The following is a 19,038-nucleotide window of genomic DNA, read 5'->3' on the forward strand; positions in this document are numbered from 1 at the left end:
ACATACTATGTCCTGAAGCCATTTGTGTCTCTGTTCACTGATTGTGAACCATGAGGTTGGCTGAACTAAGTTTGAACCTTATTTGCATGGAAGCATTTGATTAGAAAAAGACACCGCCATCACTGAACCTATTTACATGTGAGCAGATAACTGGAGAAGCACCAGCCATAATTTGCATGCGAGCATGTGATTAGACAGACCCTAAACCTGGTGTCCGTGAGAGAGTGAGCAACCACATTTTACAACTCACAGCCCATAGAACAGTCTGCAAAGCTGTGGGGGAAAAAAGTATGTGGGTCCTGGACAATTGAATTAACTTTTATGGGAGTGGAGAATTGGGGTATCAAAAATGTGACTGCAACAATTGAAGCCACTGTTTGCTGCAACTTCTAGCAGAGCATAGAAGAGATGAGAGAGATGGTATAGACAAGTACATAAGTATAAGTAGCAGTGAGTACTGTAGTAGTACAGTTTTAGCAGTATAAAAACACAAATAAAGCACGTAGAGGTTTAAATACATGCACGTATAGGCTACATGTTATCCGCAAAGCAGACCAGTTTAATTAAAGCAAAGCAGACTGCTCTGTAATCTCCTATTCCCAGGAAGTAACACAATACTCACACATATGAATATAGTTGGGTGAGTAATGTATGCACAATACACACACAAATACATACAGAGACTCACACACACTTATCTAGTTTAGAAAACCTTTCCACCTTCTCCCTCCTGGCTCTCTTTGTCTGTCTCTCTTCTCATTAACAGTGGTTCTTCCCAGCCAGCCTCAATTTATTGCTGACCTCTGTTTAGCCAGGGAGCAGACAGACTGTGCTGTCATTTCAATCTCTCTCTAGTTAAGTTAAGTGTGATTGTGTTTCAGTGTCTGGAATTAACACTGAGGAGAGTGACAGGCATGCAGATAGATAGTATAGTAGCGGATAGTAGTAGCAACAATCCCCACATCAGTGAGCACATTTCCCTTATTCTCTCAAGCCAAAGTCCGATTCCTGGATGAACCTGCTTTTTGAACAGCACTTCAAAAAACATATAAATAACATTTACAAATATACATATACAAATATAAATGGAACACATATTCCCACATAGTTTAACACAAGTTGATATGTTTGATTTTGATATATTACTCTACTCAGAATGAAAAAAAAAAACGTCAGTGAAATGATGAAAATGGAAATAATATCACAGAGTGGGTGAACTGCCTCCTTTATGTTCATCCCTGTAAGAAGTTTTCTCAATTTATAATTTCAGGATGAAGAGTAATGAACAGTAAAAGCTGTAAGATTCATTTCCCCTGCCTTATGTTTATCATGTAGGACCTAATGTTTCAATATAAGCAATTTTCCTGTATTTTGTACAGAAAATGTCCAATTTAAATCAGTACTGTCCCTCTCCACCTCATCTGCTCTTGTGTAGTTGTGCTTGCTAAGTGCTCTACCAAACTAAGTTGAAAATGTGGATCACATTTAAAGAGAAAGCCACAATGAAACCATAATGAAGTGAAAACTGACCCTGCTGGGCAGTTTTCCATATCAGAACTTAGTGTGCACCTGTTTAACCAGAAATGCCAGAGAAGAGACAACATTTCTTGTAATCTTATATCAAAATTTCATTAGTCTCACTTCCTAGAAAATACTGCACATCTAATAGGTTCTTCACTTGTAGATGTACGAACATCTGGTTAAGAATTAGAAGGCACAGACTTTTTTTTCCACTGTTGACATATAAACTTGCCATAGTAGGAAAAGCACAGGTGTTATTAATAAGATTAATGATGACTCTGTTCTGTTCAAGTGTCCCAAGATGTGACAGTGTGACAATGAGGCAGCATGCACAATACCAGGACCTTGACACTGAAGCAGCTAAATGGAATTAATTTTAATATTTGCAATACACCTGTGCTTTTCTCAGGGTGACATGTCAAAATAACCTTTGTCCTCTGAGTTGCCCTTTAAAAAAGAGCATTAACCTTATGTGAGGTTAAGTTTGGATGATTATAATAACTTATCATCACTGCTGACGGAGATCATGTTATATGCTTCAAAAACTCCAAATAAGCTACTTAATGGAACTTGAGTTGTGAAAGGTGAGACTGTTTTGTCAACTGCTGTTTCAATGAAGAGAGAATGAACTTTAATGCTCAACCATTAAGTCAACATGTCAAAAACATCCACAATTCCATGACATGAACTCAACTTTCAGAATAGCTACTAAAATGGACCGTGAGGTGACATTGTTTTGTCAATAACTTGTTAGTTCTTATTATAACGCCATGAAAGAATAAAAAAAAACACAGCCAGTTAAGCAAACATCTGTTGTATACTTTTGAAGAAATAAAAGGCTAAAAAAAAATATATATATATATATTATACTAGCGACCAGTTCAATGTCACAATTTCATACCTAAGGCTTAGCACTCCTTGAGCTTCAACCCATAGAACTATGCGTGCGTGCGTGCGAATGTATGTGTGAAGGAGAGAATGTGAGTGTGAGAGAGAGAGAGAGAGATAGAGAGCGAGAGCGAGAGTGTGTGTAAGTAGTGTGATCCAGTGAGTGAAGGTGTAATCCGACAGCTGTTTTCAGACAGTTTGTGTCATTCCACCAGGGACCTTTCCTTGCTTGGCCTCCTGATCTTTAATCCTCTGTCTTACTCTAGTCCGCATCCCTGAATACACACGCATTCTGACAGAACAGCAATACATGGCCTATAAACGGTCTTACTCCTTACCTTTCAGCTTGTCTGTCCATCTCTACCTGTCTCTGTTTGCCTTGCCTTGCTCTTTTCTTTCTGTTTGTCTTCCTTTAATCTATGTCTGGTACACACACACACACACACACACACACAAACACACACACAGACACACATACACACTTGTACTGTTTGGGTTTCTATTTCGAAAGCTGAGCCCCTCTTATCATATCTGGTTATTTTTTAGCTCTGTGCACACATGGTAGGAACTTAAGAAATGGGTGTGGCTCTTCAACTAGGCTTTTTGTGTCACCATTTAATACAAAACTGGCTTAATTAGTAATTCTGCAAGAGGGAGAGTTTGAATGCCAGCCCAGCCCCCTTCTATCTCTCCACCCCTCCGTTTCTTTTAGTTCATCTTAGTCATCCACAAGCTACTACTTGTTTGACATATGTATACATTCATCAACTCAAGGGAAGGTAACTGTAAGCACTTCTGTAGTGTAAGGAGGATTTACTGCAGCTAAACTAGTAATTATGAGCCACTGGACAATCATGGAAATTTACGCAAAAACAGAGCTGTATTCCACAAATGATTACCTAGTATCAGTTTTTTTTGTTTGTTTTTTTAACCAGTAGCTTTTAAGCAAAAAATTAGCTTTGTTTCAAAATAGGGGGATGTGGTTAATTTTTACCAACCTAAAAAAAAGATCTGGTGTTATTTCAAAATAAAATTCAAGGTCTGATGCGTTTTTTCAACCACAAAGATTAAACCAGGTGGTCACGAGAGGCAGAAGAAGGAAGAAAAAGCAGGAGTGGAGGGTAAGAAACATGAAAGAGAGGCAAGGGGAATAGGGGACAAGGAGGTACAGAAAGGCCAGGCAGTAAAACAGAGTGGAGGCAGAGAAAGAGGGGATGAAGGAAGTACAGAGGAGGCAAAGAACAATAAATGTCATATAAAGCAAGAGGTAGTGCAGAGGACAGTAAATAAGGCGTAGCTCATACACACACAAAGCCTCAGCATAGTACAGTGTGGTATAACTAGTGTTTGTGACCATGAAGAGGGAGGAAACAGAAACTGTAGCAGGGGAAAATCGGGGAGGAAGTGGGTGAAAATTATTCTAATTGACCTCTGCACTTAAGGAGTCCTTGCTTCTAATGACCGAAATGCTATTAGCACACATGCGCTTGTTAACCACTGTCATACAATTAGCTCAACTCATCCATGAACCCCCGCTCTTAATCGAGGACAAGGACAAAAGTCTGGCTACCACAGAGACCCCACAGACATACACACACACACACACACACACACAGACACACACACACAGACACACATGTCCAGGTGAGCAATTGCTGATCTGCTCCCGAGTCTCACAACCAACATGTGTGAGGACAGTATTTCTTTAGTTCTTCTCAACAGGATTAATTCAATAGTTGGCAAATGTCCAAAACAAAATATAAAACACAACTGGCGATGATGGAAAAAGCGTATAGTGGGAGGAGAATAATGGAGACATGGTTTGCATTTCTGGAGGACATTTACCTCTTTTACCATTTCGCTCTTTGTCAGCTCACTTTCCATTTCAGTTTATTTGAATACTTTCTCTTTAAATACTTCTCTTTAACACTCTCCTTACTTTGCCCTTCACACTACAGACAAGCTCATATTCAAACTGTGCATTTTCACATCATCTGTGAATCACGTCTACAACATTAATTTTACATTTTCTTGGAGCCTTTCGTGCTTTCAGCCATGGCATACATATCTGACTCTTTTTGCTCTCAAATGGAAAGAACTGATGTGATGTTAAGAAGCATTCAAAGGAACTGATAACTCATCAATCAGTTGACTGGGCTGCATGTACTCACTGCATTTGTCTCCCCTCATTTGTGATATCGGTTTTGGCCTCCTCACTCAGCCTCTTTAACTATCTGTGAGCCTTCAGTGACAGATCTCTCTGGCCACAAACCTTTGACATCTTGTGTAGCCACTGAGCATCACACTGACTGATTGGTGAGGACTAGGAATTAAATTAAGTGTGGGCCAAAAAAATGGACAAACGGAGTCTATAACTGCCAATTCTGGAGACTAATAAGGCGATAAATACAGCAAGACACACGGGCACTCATACAAATATGCACACACACACACACAAGCACACAGGTAGCTAGAGAGCACCAGAGCTGAAAGAAATGAGAATGTTAGGAAATAAAGTTGGCTATAAATACAGAAACCTTGCTCTCCAGGTGAGTATTTGTTACCCTCTGCAGATGTGATGGATAGTCTTTCACAATCAAAGTGACGAATATCAACAGAATCTCATTGGCCTCCAGTTCAACTTTTACTACCTCTGTCCCTTGGGTTCAATCTGTGTGTTCCTGCCTGTGTGTGTGTGTGCTGGTTTCAAGATTCAGTCAGGGAGTGAGGAAGGCAGCACTCCGCTCACATCCTATTAGGTAATATGTATTGAAAAAGGCACCAAAGCATGGAGGAAGGGAGAGGCTTTTGTCCTTTATTGCTCAGTGATTTCCACTTGTGTGTGTATGCTGTTGGCATGGTGCTAAGATTGCTCTATGTACAAAAGCTAAAACAAAGCAAGTCAGCCATTCATTATTCAGTCAACCAGCAGATTGGTATTTATATCAAAGTCTATCCAGCTAGTAACTCTAGTGCACTAAAAAGTAGCAGTACCCTTATACTGATATCTGCTATTTTAATTTGAGTGAAGGCAAGTACAAGAAGGGTAATGAAATATTTCAACATATTGTATTTGTTAAAACATGTTGAAATAAAGTTTGTTTAAAAATATTTGGCTGTTCCACTTGAATTCACTTCACAAACTTTTTTCTTCTCTTTTTTAACCTCTGCGATTCATCCAAAAATGCAGCATCAAGCTTTGACTAGGAGAAACCAGTACTGATTTACAGTATCTGTTAGATCTTTATGGTCTGCAGGGCAACAACCATCTGTTTTACTATTGAAGGCTACTGACCCACATTTGTAACAAATACAGTCATGGACACACCTTCAGCACACACACACGCACGCACGCACGCACGCACGCACGCACGCACGCACGCACGCACACACACACACACACACACACACACACACACACACACACACACAGATGTCCTCTGATCTAATATCACAAAGCTGTCCAAATAATGGCTATTATTTTTGAGGAAACGTTGTTTAGGGCCAATTTCCAATGAAAATATATTACTGTCTTGCAGAGGGGACCGCTAATGGATTTGTTCTTGCTTTGATAAGTCAAACACAGTTTTTTATTGGTATTGGCTGCAGAATTTCTTACTGGCTTTGCTTTGAATGGACTGTGGATGAGACCAGCAGCAACAGCTAACTGTCCGTACAGTAGATAATGTAACAAAAATCTATGGTTTTTAAATTAGTATGTGCAGGTCAAAAGAAAATTTGCCAAATATTGCTTTTATTGGACAGCTTACAGTAAGAAACAGCAGAGAGAAAACGAGAGGGATAACTTGCAAATACTCCACCTAAATGACAAAATATGTCGTCTGGTGGACCCACCGACCGACAGACCTGCATTGCCATCATTAGAGGGGCATGGCTTTAGCAATGGCAATGCCGGTCTGTAAAAAACAACTGTAATAATCATATATAGATATCAAATGTGACTATGATGAGAGCATTGTTACGTTTAAGAGAGAAGCTGTTGAAAGCATTCTGGGCTAGCTTTCTGTGGGCAATTAACCATGATGAATTAACTGAATCAAGTGAACAGAGCTGGCAACCTCCTGAAATTACGTCATTTGGTCCCCGTGTGCAATAGCATTACACAGTATTTGCTCTGTCTCCTTGTCTCAGTCCATAATGGAGAGAGTAGATGTTGATGCTTTGAGACTATGGACTATAAAATGTCAAACACTGAACCCACCATTTTTTAAAACTCAGCCAGTTGATTATGGAACCAGAGAGAGTTTTTTTTTGTTAGCAGAGATAAAACTGACAGAAACTAATGGAAAGTGAATGTATCACAAGCTTTGCTTGGCACTCCAGCTGACAAGGGGCTGAAAATGTTTTTTCATTACTATCTTTATTCTTTCATAATTTAGTGGTTATGAGGGCCTGTCTTGCTTGTACCTGTCTTTTTTCATAATCCATTTTGTCTTTTTTACAATAAATGTTGCCTAATATTATCACAATCAGATTTACGGAAGTGTCTACAAATGAAAGTTTTCTTTGAGAAATTATTTTTTCTAAGATAAATGTGAATCCAAAGTTTGTTTGTTTCTATCAGGGATGAGGGGGATGGAACAGAAATGAAACTAGTTAGATGAGTTGTGGTAGTTCTGTCCTGTAGCTCTAAAGCCAAAACTTTCAAAATACACAAATACCATAGACTTATCTGTATTTAAATTTTCAATTATCACTTGTAAAAGGAAACATAGTCGGTGTACTGTATAGGGGGATAAGGATAAAGCGATTGTGTTTCATAGTAAATATACTTCTCTGATGTTACTCATTAACAAAAAGTACATGAGGAAATAACTTCATTGATTTGATTAGGATGATATATATCGCCCTATTTAACAGTAGCAAATGACTAAGGGTCAATCCTACTCGGAAATTTCCAAGAAGAATCTGATTCAGCAGTAAATGTGCACACTATATGGATGTCCTGGTTGCATCACGGCAAACCTGACCACTTTCAGATCAGAATGCAGCATTCGTCTTCTATAATTTCAGTATTATTTCTATCCTGCACTATAGTCAATTTATCTGACTTTTCGCTGCAGACAATGACACAGCAAAAAGAAAAAATGTCAGACACTGAGAAACTGATATTAAGAGAAAAGGAATTCTCTTCATATCTTCCAGCAATGAGTAGCTGAATCCGGTACAAGGATCACTGATTGATTTAGAGGCTGAAAAAAATGTTTCAGTCGTCTCTCCTAACTGAGATTTGACTCGGGAGTCCTTGACCGATGATTTGAATCATTGACTTTTTGGGTGTAGACCTGCAAATGAAGGACATCAATATGGGAAACCTGGACAGACTCCAAACTACAAACCAAGGTAAAAAAAAATCCCTTTAAAACCTTTCCTGTTTGCTCAGAGCTAGGCTCTGTCAATGACACCCCAAAAGCAGACGGAAAATTAGTTTCATTTAAAGCCATTGGAGTGGACAGTCTGTATTTAGTGCACAGAAGCTTGTGCTTATGCTCTGCAAGATACGGCTGAGTGATCTGTACAGTTTCTTTAGAACAAAAGTGGGTGGCTAAGGTAGTTATTTTACTGAGAGTGGAGGAAGTTTCATCACACCTCTTTTAGCTAATGGCCCTCTCCCCTATACTTTAAAACACATCTGACCAACTTCAATCCACCTTAGTAGTTTGCTCACAAACACCCATGCACACCTACGGTCCCACACACACGTTAGCACTGATGATTTATATAGGCAGGCAAAGATAACAAACTTAAGGTTGCTGCATATTTTTCTCTTTCTTTCCTGAATTTTCTGCATATTTGACGTTTGCTAACCAAGGTGAGATGCAAAACAATGCTGAAAGTATTTCATGCAGGGAAATTCAAATTAGTGCAGTTTTTAATATCAGTTTTTGTTTATAATGTATCCAAACTAATCTGTCATTATATTAAAACTGCTTGAGATTGAAAAAACATATACAAAAACATTTACAAAAACATGCCCAAACACACACATACACACACACACACACACACACACACACACACACACACACACACACACACACACACACACACACACACACACACACACACACACACACACACACATACACACACAAACACACACACACACACATACACACATACACACACAGACTCATCAAAGAAGAGATGTATGTATGAGCCAGCTGTTAATGAAAAGGTTTTGTAAACAATCCACCCTGACATAAAAGCGAGTTGATTACTTCTCCAGAACAAAGCGGTGAGGGACTGGGTTAGCCTTGCTAACACACACACACACACACACACACACACACACACACACACACACATACACACAAAGTGGGAGACTTCATACAACACCATCTCTTTAGAACACTATGGGATATTGGTATTATCACTGCAGAGCATAAATACGCAAAGAGCATGGTAGAGAGGGGGGAGAAGAGGTCACATGTTACAGTACAACTCAAAAGAGCACCTTCTATTGATCCACTGTGAGACATTGTCATCGTTTCTAAAGTACACAAAGCTGCAGACAAAGATACTAAAACACACACACACACACACACACAAAGCACATTCACAGATTCTACTGAAGCACAGCAGGATATTATTATAATCCCCAATAGGTACGAGATAGAACACCAATCAAGGTCAACTCTGCCGCAGTGAATGGTGAGTGGCTCTGATGACAGCGGACTGAAGGAAATCCAGCTTTATAAATCTACCTACTGACAGGAAGGAGAGGAGGAGGAGAGCAAGAGAGAAACAAAGAAAAAGAACATCAAAGATCTAAACCCCTGTGTGTGTGTGTGTGTGTGTGTGTGTGTGTGTGTGTGTGTGTGTGTGTGTGTGTGTGTGTGTGTGTGTGTGTGTGTGTGTGTGTGCGTGTGTGTGTGTGTGTGTGTGTGTGTGTGTGTGTGTGCGTGTGTGTGTGTGTGTGTGTGTGTGAAAGAGAGAGAGAGAGAGTCATTACTTTAGTTTAACAGTTTTTCATTAGTTTTTACTTTCATCAAGTTGCAGTTTCAAGTGCATTGCAGGCTGGTTCACCACACAAATTCACATAAAAATTTTTAGGTAGTTTTGTGACCAGCTGTGTTGGACCACAGGTAGAGCAGTGGGTTTTTTTCCAAAACAATAACAGCCTCAATTCTGCTCTAACACTTCATGTTGTTATCTACGGTTGAAGAAAGCGCAAAAGTCAATTTGGTTTTCAAAAAGAGAAAAATAAATATCAAAATTTATGATGCTGCAATTTTACTGCACCACCTGATTTTAACTGCCACAATGAACCACAAAATCAGTCCCTGGAAGCTGAAAAAAAAACCAATTGAAATTCACATCTCTGGTAAAATAACAGGGCTTGGTTTACTTACTTATAAAAATATGATTTTAGATTTTATTGTGTCACAGTTCATTTTTTAATGCTGCCTGTAATGATGGCAGAGTGCATAGTAAGAGTATTATTATGATGTGAAGAAACATCATTTATTGTATAACTGTAGAAACACAATATGCTGTAGGTATGACAATCACAGTATTTATGGTGAATCCAATACATTTCCAAAGCTTAATATGCACGTTAATACATTGTGCAAAGCGCACTTTAAGTTCTACCAGAAATTGCCCCCACTATGAAATATGTTTTGATTTACTATCGATTTGTTTTTCATCTCCACCTATGAGCCAATTTATTATGTATTCACAGATGCAAAGTGTCTATAAATAAGGTCTCTAACATGGTTAATTGCTCCATCAGCAACTATGAAGTGCACATATAGGATTACAGAGTAAAATTATATCGTTCAAATAATATATAAGGCTTATGGTCCATAAAAATGATGACATGTGTCATGCAGTTCAATGGAGGCTGGACTTATTTAAATCAGACTTAACCATTTTAACTTGATGAATACTTCTTAGCCCCCACATTCTTTTACTGCCCTGAGATAAATGATCACCCACCCAAAATCAAATAAGCCTGCCTAAAGCAACTGTACTTAAATAATAAGCATCCTACAACCGAGTAATGAGATTCTGTCTTTATGTACACATTAGGATAAAGATATGGTAAAAAATGTCACAGAAAGTGACATTTAAATCTTGTAAAAACAATCACATTCACACATCAGCAGTAATTAAGACTGTCTCGAATTCAGCCACAAGCGTTTTTCATGTCTAAGTTTGCAAATTACCAGCAACGTCTCACACACACATAAGCACACACACAAAAAAACACTTTTTAACAGTTATGGTAAAGAAATCAACAGATAGAGGACCGTTTCTATGCAAGCACACTCTCAGTTAAGAAAATGAATGCATTCCTTTCTTGTCTCACATTTCATAGAAAAGCAGTCGAAATATTAGACATTTTAACATAAGGACATTAATGCTGCCAATTGAAAAAACATTTTGGCTTCAGTAACAAACAGACAGAAAAGCCAGACGGTGTTGTTAAAGTAACAGGCAAGCACGTAGACACAAGTGAACAGTGTGGGTCACTCATCTCCTAATATCAGTAGTCACAGTTACCTAATATCACTCAGCACTGAGTATGCTAAAGCATTTCCACAAAGAATCACTGTGAATGATTCACCAGTGAGGCATAGATGGTTTTGGCATCTTTACTCAAGTAGACCACCTGGCCAATTTCTGTCTGGGTTTCACTTTAAAGGGTGGATTTTACCATTAACTGGTTGTACACAAACTCTGCATGGGGGAAACACTTCACAGTCAGATCCAAAAGGAAAAGGACAGTCAATAGACTCATAGTTTTTGCTATTTTTGGCTTTCTGGTCTATGAATCTTTGGAGTACCACAAACAGCTTTTTTTCCTGCCTCCTAGCATCAATATAGCAACTGACTGGAGGACTCTTTAAGCACAGTACTACTCAGCACAATTTACTTTATTAATACGCGCACGTGAGCACAGGATTTGTATATGGTCTCCTCTCCTTGAAACGCTGTTTGTGTGGTTCTTCCCTACCTCCAGAGATCTCGTTGGCATCCTCTGGAGGTGCAACTGAATCAGTCAGCCTCTGGGGCTCAGTCTGGTCTCCTCCATCACTCTTACCTCTTTCAGCTACAGCAGATAGAAGACATCAGTTACATGTACGCAGAATCCCATAAAATAAAGAGCAGTTATTTCAGAGAGTTCCTTCTCTCTCCTGGTGTACATACAGTTAGGTACAAAAGTATTTGAACAGTGACACAATTTTTGCAATTTTGTCTCTGCACACCAAAACAATGGATTTGAAACAAAGCCATCAAGATGTGATAGAAGTGTAGACTTTCAGCTTTAATTCAAGGGGTTTAACAAAAATACTGCATTACCGTTTAGGAGTTACAGCCATTTTTACAGTTTCATGGCCAGGTGTTATTTCATGACAAATTAAGCAGATATGTGTGTTGAATTTGCATGTGGTAGCTGTTCATGAGAGCTCTCGATATGTGTACCAGTTGTTAATGCAATCGAAGGAGGCCATCATTAGACTGAAAAACAAAACTAACCTATGAGACAGATGGCAGAAAATTTAGAAATGGCCAAATCAACAGTTTGTTACATTCTTAAAAAGAAGGAATGAACTGGCGAGCTCAGCAACACCAAAAGGCCTGAAGAACACGGAAAACAACTAAAGTGGATGATTGCAGAATTATTTCCTTGGTGAAGAAAAACCCTTCACAACATCTAACCAGGTCAAAAACACACTCGAGGAGGCAGGCGTATCATTGTCAATTTCTACTATCAAGAGACGCCTTCATGAACGTAAATACATACCGTTTACCTAAAGTTGCAAAACACTGGTAACATTCAAGAAACAGAAAGGCCAGATGAGACTTTGCCAGAAAACATCGAAAAAAAATCCTGCCCAGTTCTGGAACAAGACTCTTTGGAAAACGATGAAACCAAGATCAACTTGTACCAGAATAATGGGAAGAGAAGAGTATGGAGAAGGAAAGGAACTGCTCATGATCCAAAGCAAACCACATCATCTGTCAGACACATGGTGGAGGCAGTGTTAAGGCTTGGGCATGTATGGCTGCCAGTGTAACTGGGTCACTGGATATTCTTTAATTGCCCAGTCAGTCACTTGACCTCAACCCAATTGAGCATGCTTTTCACTTACTGAAGACAAAACTAAGGGGAGAAACACACACATACAAGCAGCAACTGAAGGTGGCTGCAGTAAAGGCCTGAGAAAGCATTTCAAGGGAGGAAACTCAGTATTTGGTGAAGTTCATGGGTTCCAGACTTTCAGGCAGTCATTGATTGCAAAGGACTTTCATCCAAATATTATATATTATATATTTATAATTATGTTGGTTTGTCCAATCACTTTTGAGCCTCTGAAAACGAGTGACTATGAATAAATTCCTAAATATTCCTGAATGGTTAATGTAATATTTTTGTTAGAATATTTTTATTAAGCTGGAAGTCTAAACGTCAATTGCATCCTGATGGCTTCGTTTCAGATCCATTGTGGTGGTGTACAGAGGCAAAATTACAAAAATTGTATCACGGTCCAAATACTTATGTACCTAACTGTATGCTAAGGAAAGCACATACATAAATATATGGAGATTACAGTAGAAAATTTGATTAAACTGGAGCTGAATATTGAAGAGAATGGAGATAAATAGAGCCGAATATGGTAAGAAAAGCAGAATATAGCACTTCAGAGAAAAGTTGAGTATAGCATTAGAGAGAGGAGAGGAGAAAAGAGGAGTGGAGAGGAAATGAGAGGAGACAGAAGGAAAAAAAGGAGAACGGGGAGAAGAAATTAGGGCTCAAAGATGAGAGGAAAGAGGAGACAAGAGGAAAGGAAAAAGGAAAGGAAAGGAAAAAAGAGGAAATGAAGCAAGATGAGAGGAAACGGCGAGTGGAGACTAAATCAGAAGACAGGAGGAGAGGAGAAAAAAGAAAGGAAAGGAAACAAGAAAGAGGAGTACACTATAGCATATTAGAACAAAGTCTAATAGAGAGGAAAGGAATGAGAGTAAAAAAGAGGAGAGGACACGAGAAGAAAAAAAAGATTTGAGAGAATAGTACAGTAGCATAGTGTCAAGTAAAATTGAGGAGTAGAGTAGTGAGGGCCATAACATTGTTGAATAGAGTAGAAGAGTATGGTACAGTAGGACAGAACAGAGTATGTGGGAGCGACATAATACAGCACAGCAATAGAATAGAAACAAACAATAAAATGCATGAACCAACCTTTATGAATGCCCTGAAGTGGTCTGCTCTGCTCACTGCCGCTGACAGCGATGACATAGACAGTGTAGTCTTTGGAGGGGTCGTAGTCTGTTATCAGCACCTTAGTGTCTGTTTTAGACACTATGATCTCCTTCTGCTGACCACCTGACAGAGACAGAAGAAGAAGAAGAAGAAGCAGCATAGGGGAAAAGGTTAACTTGTTGATATTTGTAGCCATGTTTTTTTCATTTTCTTGTTGATATACTCAGTTGCCCGTAAGCTAAATATTAGTTTTTTTCATGACTGAGCCAATATGAAGTTAATTCAGCAGAAGAGCTGATTAACATTCTCCATTCTGAAGGCAGACACTATGTCCAAGGTCAAAATAGTTTATTCTTTAGTGGATTTCTTTATTTATGCATGTTCTTGTATTTCTGCCTTTTGTCAGATTTTTTGCTGTTTTTTATTTCTAGGGTTATTGGGTGAAGTTTAAAGAAAGAATGGTATGAAAGGGTGGAGTTAGATTTAGGATTTTTGGGTCAGGAAAATACAATTTGTCCCTATAATAAATTGTAAATCCTCACAAAAGGAGCAAGAGTGTGTGTATGTGTGTGTGTGTGTGTGTGTGTGTGTGTGTGTGTGTGTGTGGCTGTGTGTTTGGCTGTGTGTTTGGCTGTGTTTGTGTGGCTGTGTGTGTGTGTGTCCTTTTCTCAGCAGTTAATCCCCATCAGGCCAAAAAGTCACATTATCACCCCCATTTTCATTCTGACCCTGAAATCAATCTGGACATCATTAAGGTGTGTGTGTGTGTGTGTGTGTGTGTGTGTGTGTGTGTGTGTGTGTGTGTGTGTGTGTGTGTGTGTGTGTGTGTGTGTGTGTGTGTGTGTGTGTGCTTCCTCAGCTCCCTGCAGGGTGATGACTAACAGTGCTTTTAGGAGAAGGGAGATAAATCCTACTGCAAAGAACGGCAGGTCAGGTGGGGTAAATGCATGGATCAGTGCTCACACCACAATCTGGAACCTCAATCTGGGCAGGTGAACCAAACCACTGTCAAATATCAGGACTGAAGTCGAAGGGCTGACAATCACTCGGTCGCAATATGACAACTGCTGCAAGCACTGAGAGTGCACGTCTCCGTTTTCTCAGGGCTATGCGCTCTACTTTCAACTTTCTTTACGGTCCTTCCTTGAAATTGATTTATTAGGTAACATAAATAAGGGATCAAAGAGTTCACCTGCAATCACCTGGTTTGATTGTTTTAACATAAAGAAGTGGTCGTTATTGTTTTTTCTACACCTGATGGATGAATTATCCTCTCTCATTTCTGTCTCAGGCAGAAAGCGTTGAAGGACATCTATTTTGAGGCATGAGGCATTAGGGGAATGGTTAAAAATTTGGGTTAATACGTTTATTTGCTTTCTTGCCAAGACTCCAATGAAAGGATCAATACCACTCTCACATCTTTGTGTTAAATATAAAGCTACAACCAACAGGTCATAGCATAGCTTAGCACAAAAACTGGAAACAAGGGGAAACAGCTACCGTAGCCTGACTCTGCCTAAACTTAAAAAATACCGCTACCAACCCCTGAGAAGCTCACAAATTAACACATTGCATCTCAGTTTATTAAAAAAAAAAAAATTGTTACAGCCAGTGACCCGTGAAACCACAAAACTGTCAGTTTTACGTTTCTGTTTGCGGATTAAATTTACAAGTTTAATCTTCAAACCCCCTGCTATTTAGTGAACTTTAGATTGTAGGTTTACTTTTGTACTTTGGATAGAACCAGACTAGCTGTTTCCCCTTGCTTTCAGTCTTTATGCTAAGATAAGTGTCTCCTGGCACCAGGGGTGTTGCTGATCTCTTCTTCTCTCTGCAATAAAGAAGATAAGTGTATTTCCCTAAATGCTGACCAATTCCTTTAAAGTAGCTGAGAGTCTAACAAATTTACCTTCTTTTGGCCAAAGACTGAAGCTCTAACAACATAAATGCTTATCACATTTGACTCCATGATATCCAAACTGCTTGCATGTGGGATGACTCGATTGTGCAAAACTCATTAAAATCATCATCTCCCCATAATAAGTTTAATTTAGCAGATTTTGGAATATTGCAGCAAACAACTGATCCTTTACTTGTTTTCAGAATCATTATAAAACAGTACATATAAAAGGTTGGCAGGAATTTCATGGCATTCTGCATCACAAAAATGCCATATCACGAACGCAAAACAGGCCTGATATAACCATCTGAAAGCACACGCAGCCATGTTGTTTGTCTTTGTAGTTGCCAAAAAAATGCAATTAAGTAAACAGCAAAAATACTGGATACAAATCCCACAAGCTAAATCAAAATTACACATATGACATTATCATAATTTAAATAAAACACAGGGCCACAATGTTACTTCACCAGAGGCTGATCAATAATAGAATAAATATAGCAGTCAACCACAGAGAGAGAAAAAATATTCATTTTTTAAAAACACTGTATATCCTTCCAAACTTCCAAATACTAATCAGCGTCCTCAGACCTCCTCAGCCACCAGATATCATGGTTTCAGTTACACTCCTCGGTCTTTCCATGTTCACTTTAACCATTTTCTGAGTCAGACTCTAATGATATGACATCAACTTTGCCCGTATGATACATGAAGCATTCAAGTGGTCCTGGGACCCCCTTCACAGGTAGTATTAGCATTGCTTAACATCTGTTTATAGGTAGCATTAGTAGGTGGGAGTGACCCTCAAAGCCTATAACTACTGCTTTTTAACAGCAGTGGGCTGGTTAACCAGACGTACATTTACCAAAACAGCTACTTAATCATCCTTGAAGTCTTTTCTCTTGTAAACCCCAAAAATCCTTTTGGAAAACACTTCTAATGAAGCCTATTTGTTTATTTTTGAGCGTAGCCCCGAATGGGGCTGCTTGTTAAGCTGCTTTCTCAACTGCTTGGTTTTCTATCTGAAGTCAAAGTACCATTGATGTCATACAGATGGTTTTTTCTTTTTAAGAACCTCAAAAAGTCTGTAACTTTTGCGTTTTGTGGATCCATACGTGATTAACGTTTTGTAACGAGCGTAAGTGAATCACCCAGTGACCCCACTTAGCTGTGCTGTCAGGGCAACGGTTATTCTGATTGGCTGACCACATTTTACATGCCAGATGATTGGACAAAGTAAAACTTATTACACACAGTTGTAAATGTGTTTTAAAAAAAAGTCGATCTATATGTCAGTGTGGATGGTTAAATGTCTTATTATGATGAACTAACTTGCATATTCTTGACCACTAATTTGGAGGCATAGACTTTAAAAACAATACCAATGTGCTTCAACTGTCTAATGTAGCAGAGCTGCATATTTACAGTATGCACATTCCTCCATAGGCCTACATATGCTGTTAGTTCTACTGCCTGTTTTAAACCTCAGAAATCACAACAGGTTTCCACACTGATCCGTGTACCTGCCAACCAATTGGTTGCAGCAACATTGTAGCAATAAGTTACCATTGCATACAGTAAAAACTGGACTTTTTACCTCCGCCAAGGAGGTTTTGTAATCACCCGTGTCTGTTTGTTTGTTGGTTTACGCACAGGATTACGCGTATTACTGAAAATTACTGAAACGATTTGCACCGAATGTGGGGGTGGGGGGTGGGGGGTGGCATAGGCCAGGGAAGAACCCATTCAATTTTTGGGCAGATCCAGATAATTTACAATGAATTTAAATTTTTTTTCTTTAAAGTCTGATGTATGTTTTTTTTGACACTGGCCTTGGCGGAGGTCTGTGCTCTCCGGAGCGCATTTTCTAGTTTTCTGCTGTCTTTGGCTTTATCTCCACTGAGATTTTAAAGCGCAAATATAGACATCTGGCACTCACAACTAACACACAAATATTCAGGTACAAGCACACACACAACCCACATGATTTGAATTTCAGAATTGTTGGCAGGCTACTGAACAGACTTCCAATAAGTGCTTATTTTAGTTTAATTCATGCGCTGTCATAAAATACAAAAATAAAGCCATTAGACAGAGAAACATAACAACATAGGCTAAAGTTCAATATTTTTTTTGTAATAAGACATGGGCTATTTTGTCTACAAGGACAAAAGCTGATAATGGGGAAAAATTGAAAGGGGACAATGTTTTAAAGAATGTAAGCATGGAGAAAAAAAACCAATCGGGTCATTTTTGTTGGCAAAAATGAGTCATCTGCTTCAACCTAAAACCTGAATCCCAATCCAGCTGCACTTTAGTTGCTCCTTTTTACAAATACTCGGAGGAGAAAAAGAATATTATTTTTAACCAAAAGGTTAGCTTTCACTCTGACAGAAACTTTGGTGATCTAAAAGGGTGTGTTAAGTCTCAGCAAAAAGACTTCAGCCAGTGTTAACAAGCTTTACTGTGCCTGTCTTTCACTTCGTCTGACTCAGACAAACTAGGGGGCAGACCAGACTGGAAGTCAGGTCCCAGCGCAGGTATTGGTGTACTCTTCCTCCTTTTCATCAAAGAAGGCTTTGTTAACCAATCTGCGTATGGATACGGTAAGGATGCTGTGAAAGTCCGTTTTTTTGCTGCATTTACTGAATGCCATTGAGCTACTGCTGCACTCCTCCCCGAGAGGAAGTGGCCATAAATTTGAGTTTTTGTTCTCTTTTGTTCTTTTCAGCTGTTGTTGGCAGCAAGAAATGGTCAGTTGAGACGGTTCTCGCAAAGGGTTGTTTGCTAAAAAAAGTTTTATGTTACAGAGTCCTTATTCACTCCTACTTATTCATTTTGACAATGCCTGCAAAATAATTGTCTGCAGAACAGCACAGCATTAACGCAGAACAAATGCAGGCAGTGGTGCAGCAATAGTTGATGTAAGAGGAGATGTATGACTGTGAAGATACAGTAGGTGCACTGTGATAACATGATGATGGATATGTCAGTGGTAATTAGGGTGATTACTGGCTACATTGTGCATGCCAAGAAAGAGGCAAGGTCAAGTCCTGTGTCTGTACAATGATCCACTCCTGACAGATGCAGGATAAAAGTGGGATGTCAGGGCGTCCATCATGGCCACAGTGCCATACAATGACAATGCAGTTCAATTCTGAACGAATGACTACTATTGCTGCCACTGTCATTCAGCTGACCTGGACTGAACTCCATCATGAGTCAGTGTCGCTCCTGCTGTCCTGTGTTCCTATATTTTAAAATCTGCTGACAAGCTCCACATAGGCAGCAAAAACACTCCTTTGTCTCAAACTTGGCAGAGGTGCAGGACAAACTTTGAGTCCTCTATATCTCTCAAGAGTGTAATCCCTTCAAAGGAGCTTTGATAAGAAGTAAATTACATAATCCCTCCTGACAGACAGAAAATCCAAGTCATAATGGGATCCTTCCCCCAAAAAATTCAAAGTCTCACTTCTTTCCAGCATAGAAGTAT

The 19,038-nt window shown here is 39.1% G+C and overlaps 1 protein-coding gene across 3 annotated transcripts in view; it reads right to left on the reverse strand.

Annotated features, from left to right (window-relative positions):
• The window catches only part of col14a1a (collagen, type XIV, alpha 1a), a 131,654-nt gene that overhangs the window by 99,628 nt on the left and 12,988 nt on the right, over positions 1–19,038 (reverse strand). For all 3 annotated transcript variants that reach the window (XM_040116900.1, XM_040116901.1, XM_040116902.1), the window contains exons 4-5: positions 13,625–13,768; positions 11,396–11,491 (exon numbers count right to left, since the gene is read on the reverse strand). In XM_040116900.1, coding sequence (XP_039972834.1) covers positions 11,396–11,491; positions 13,625–13,768 — 240 coding nt within the window. The remainder of the gene's footprint in view (positions 1–11,395; positions 11,492–13,624; positions 13,769–19,038) is intronic.

Source organism: Xiphias gladius, chromosome 22, assembly GCF_016859285.1.
Source record: "Xiphias gladius isolate SHS-SW01 ecotype Sanya breed wild chromosome 22, ASM1685928v1, whole genome shotgun sequence".
Classification (NCBI taxonomy): domain Eukaryota; kingdom Metazoa; phylum Chordata; class Actinopteri; order Istiophoriformes; family Xiphiidae; genus Xiphias; species Xiphias gladius.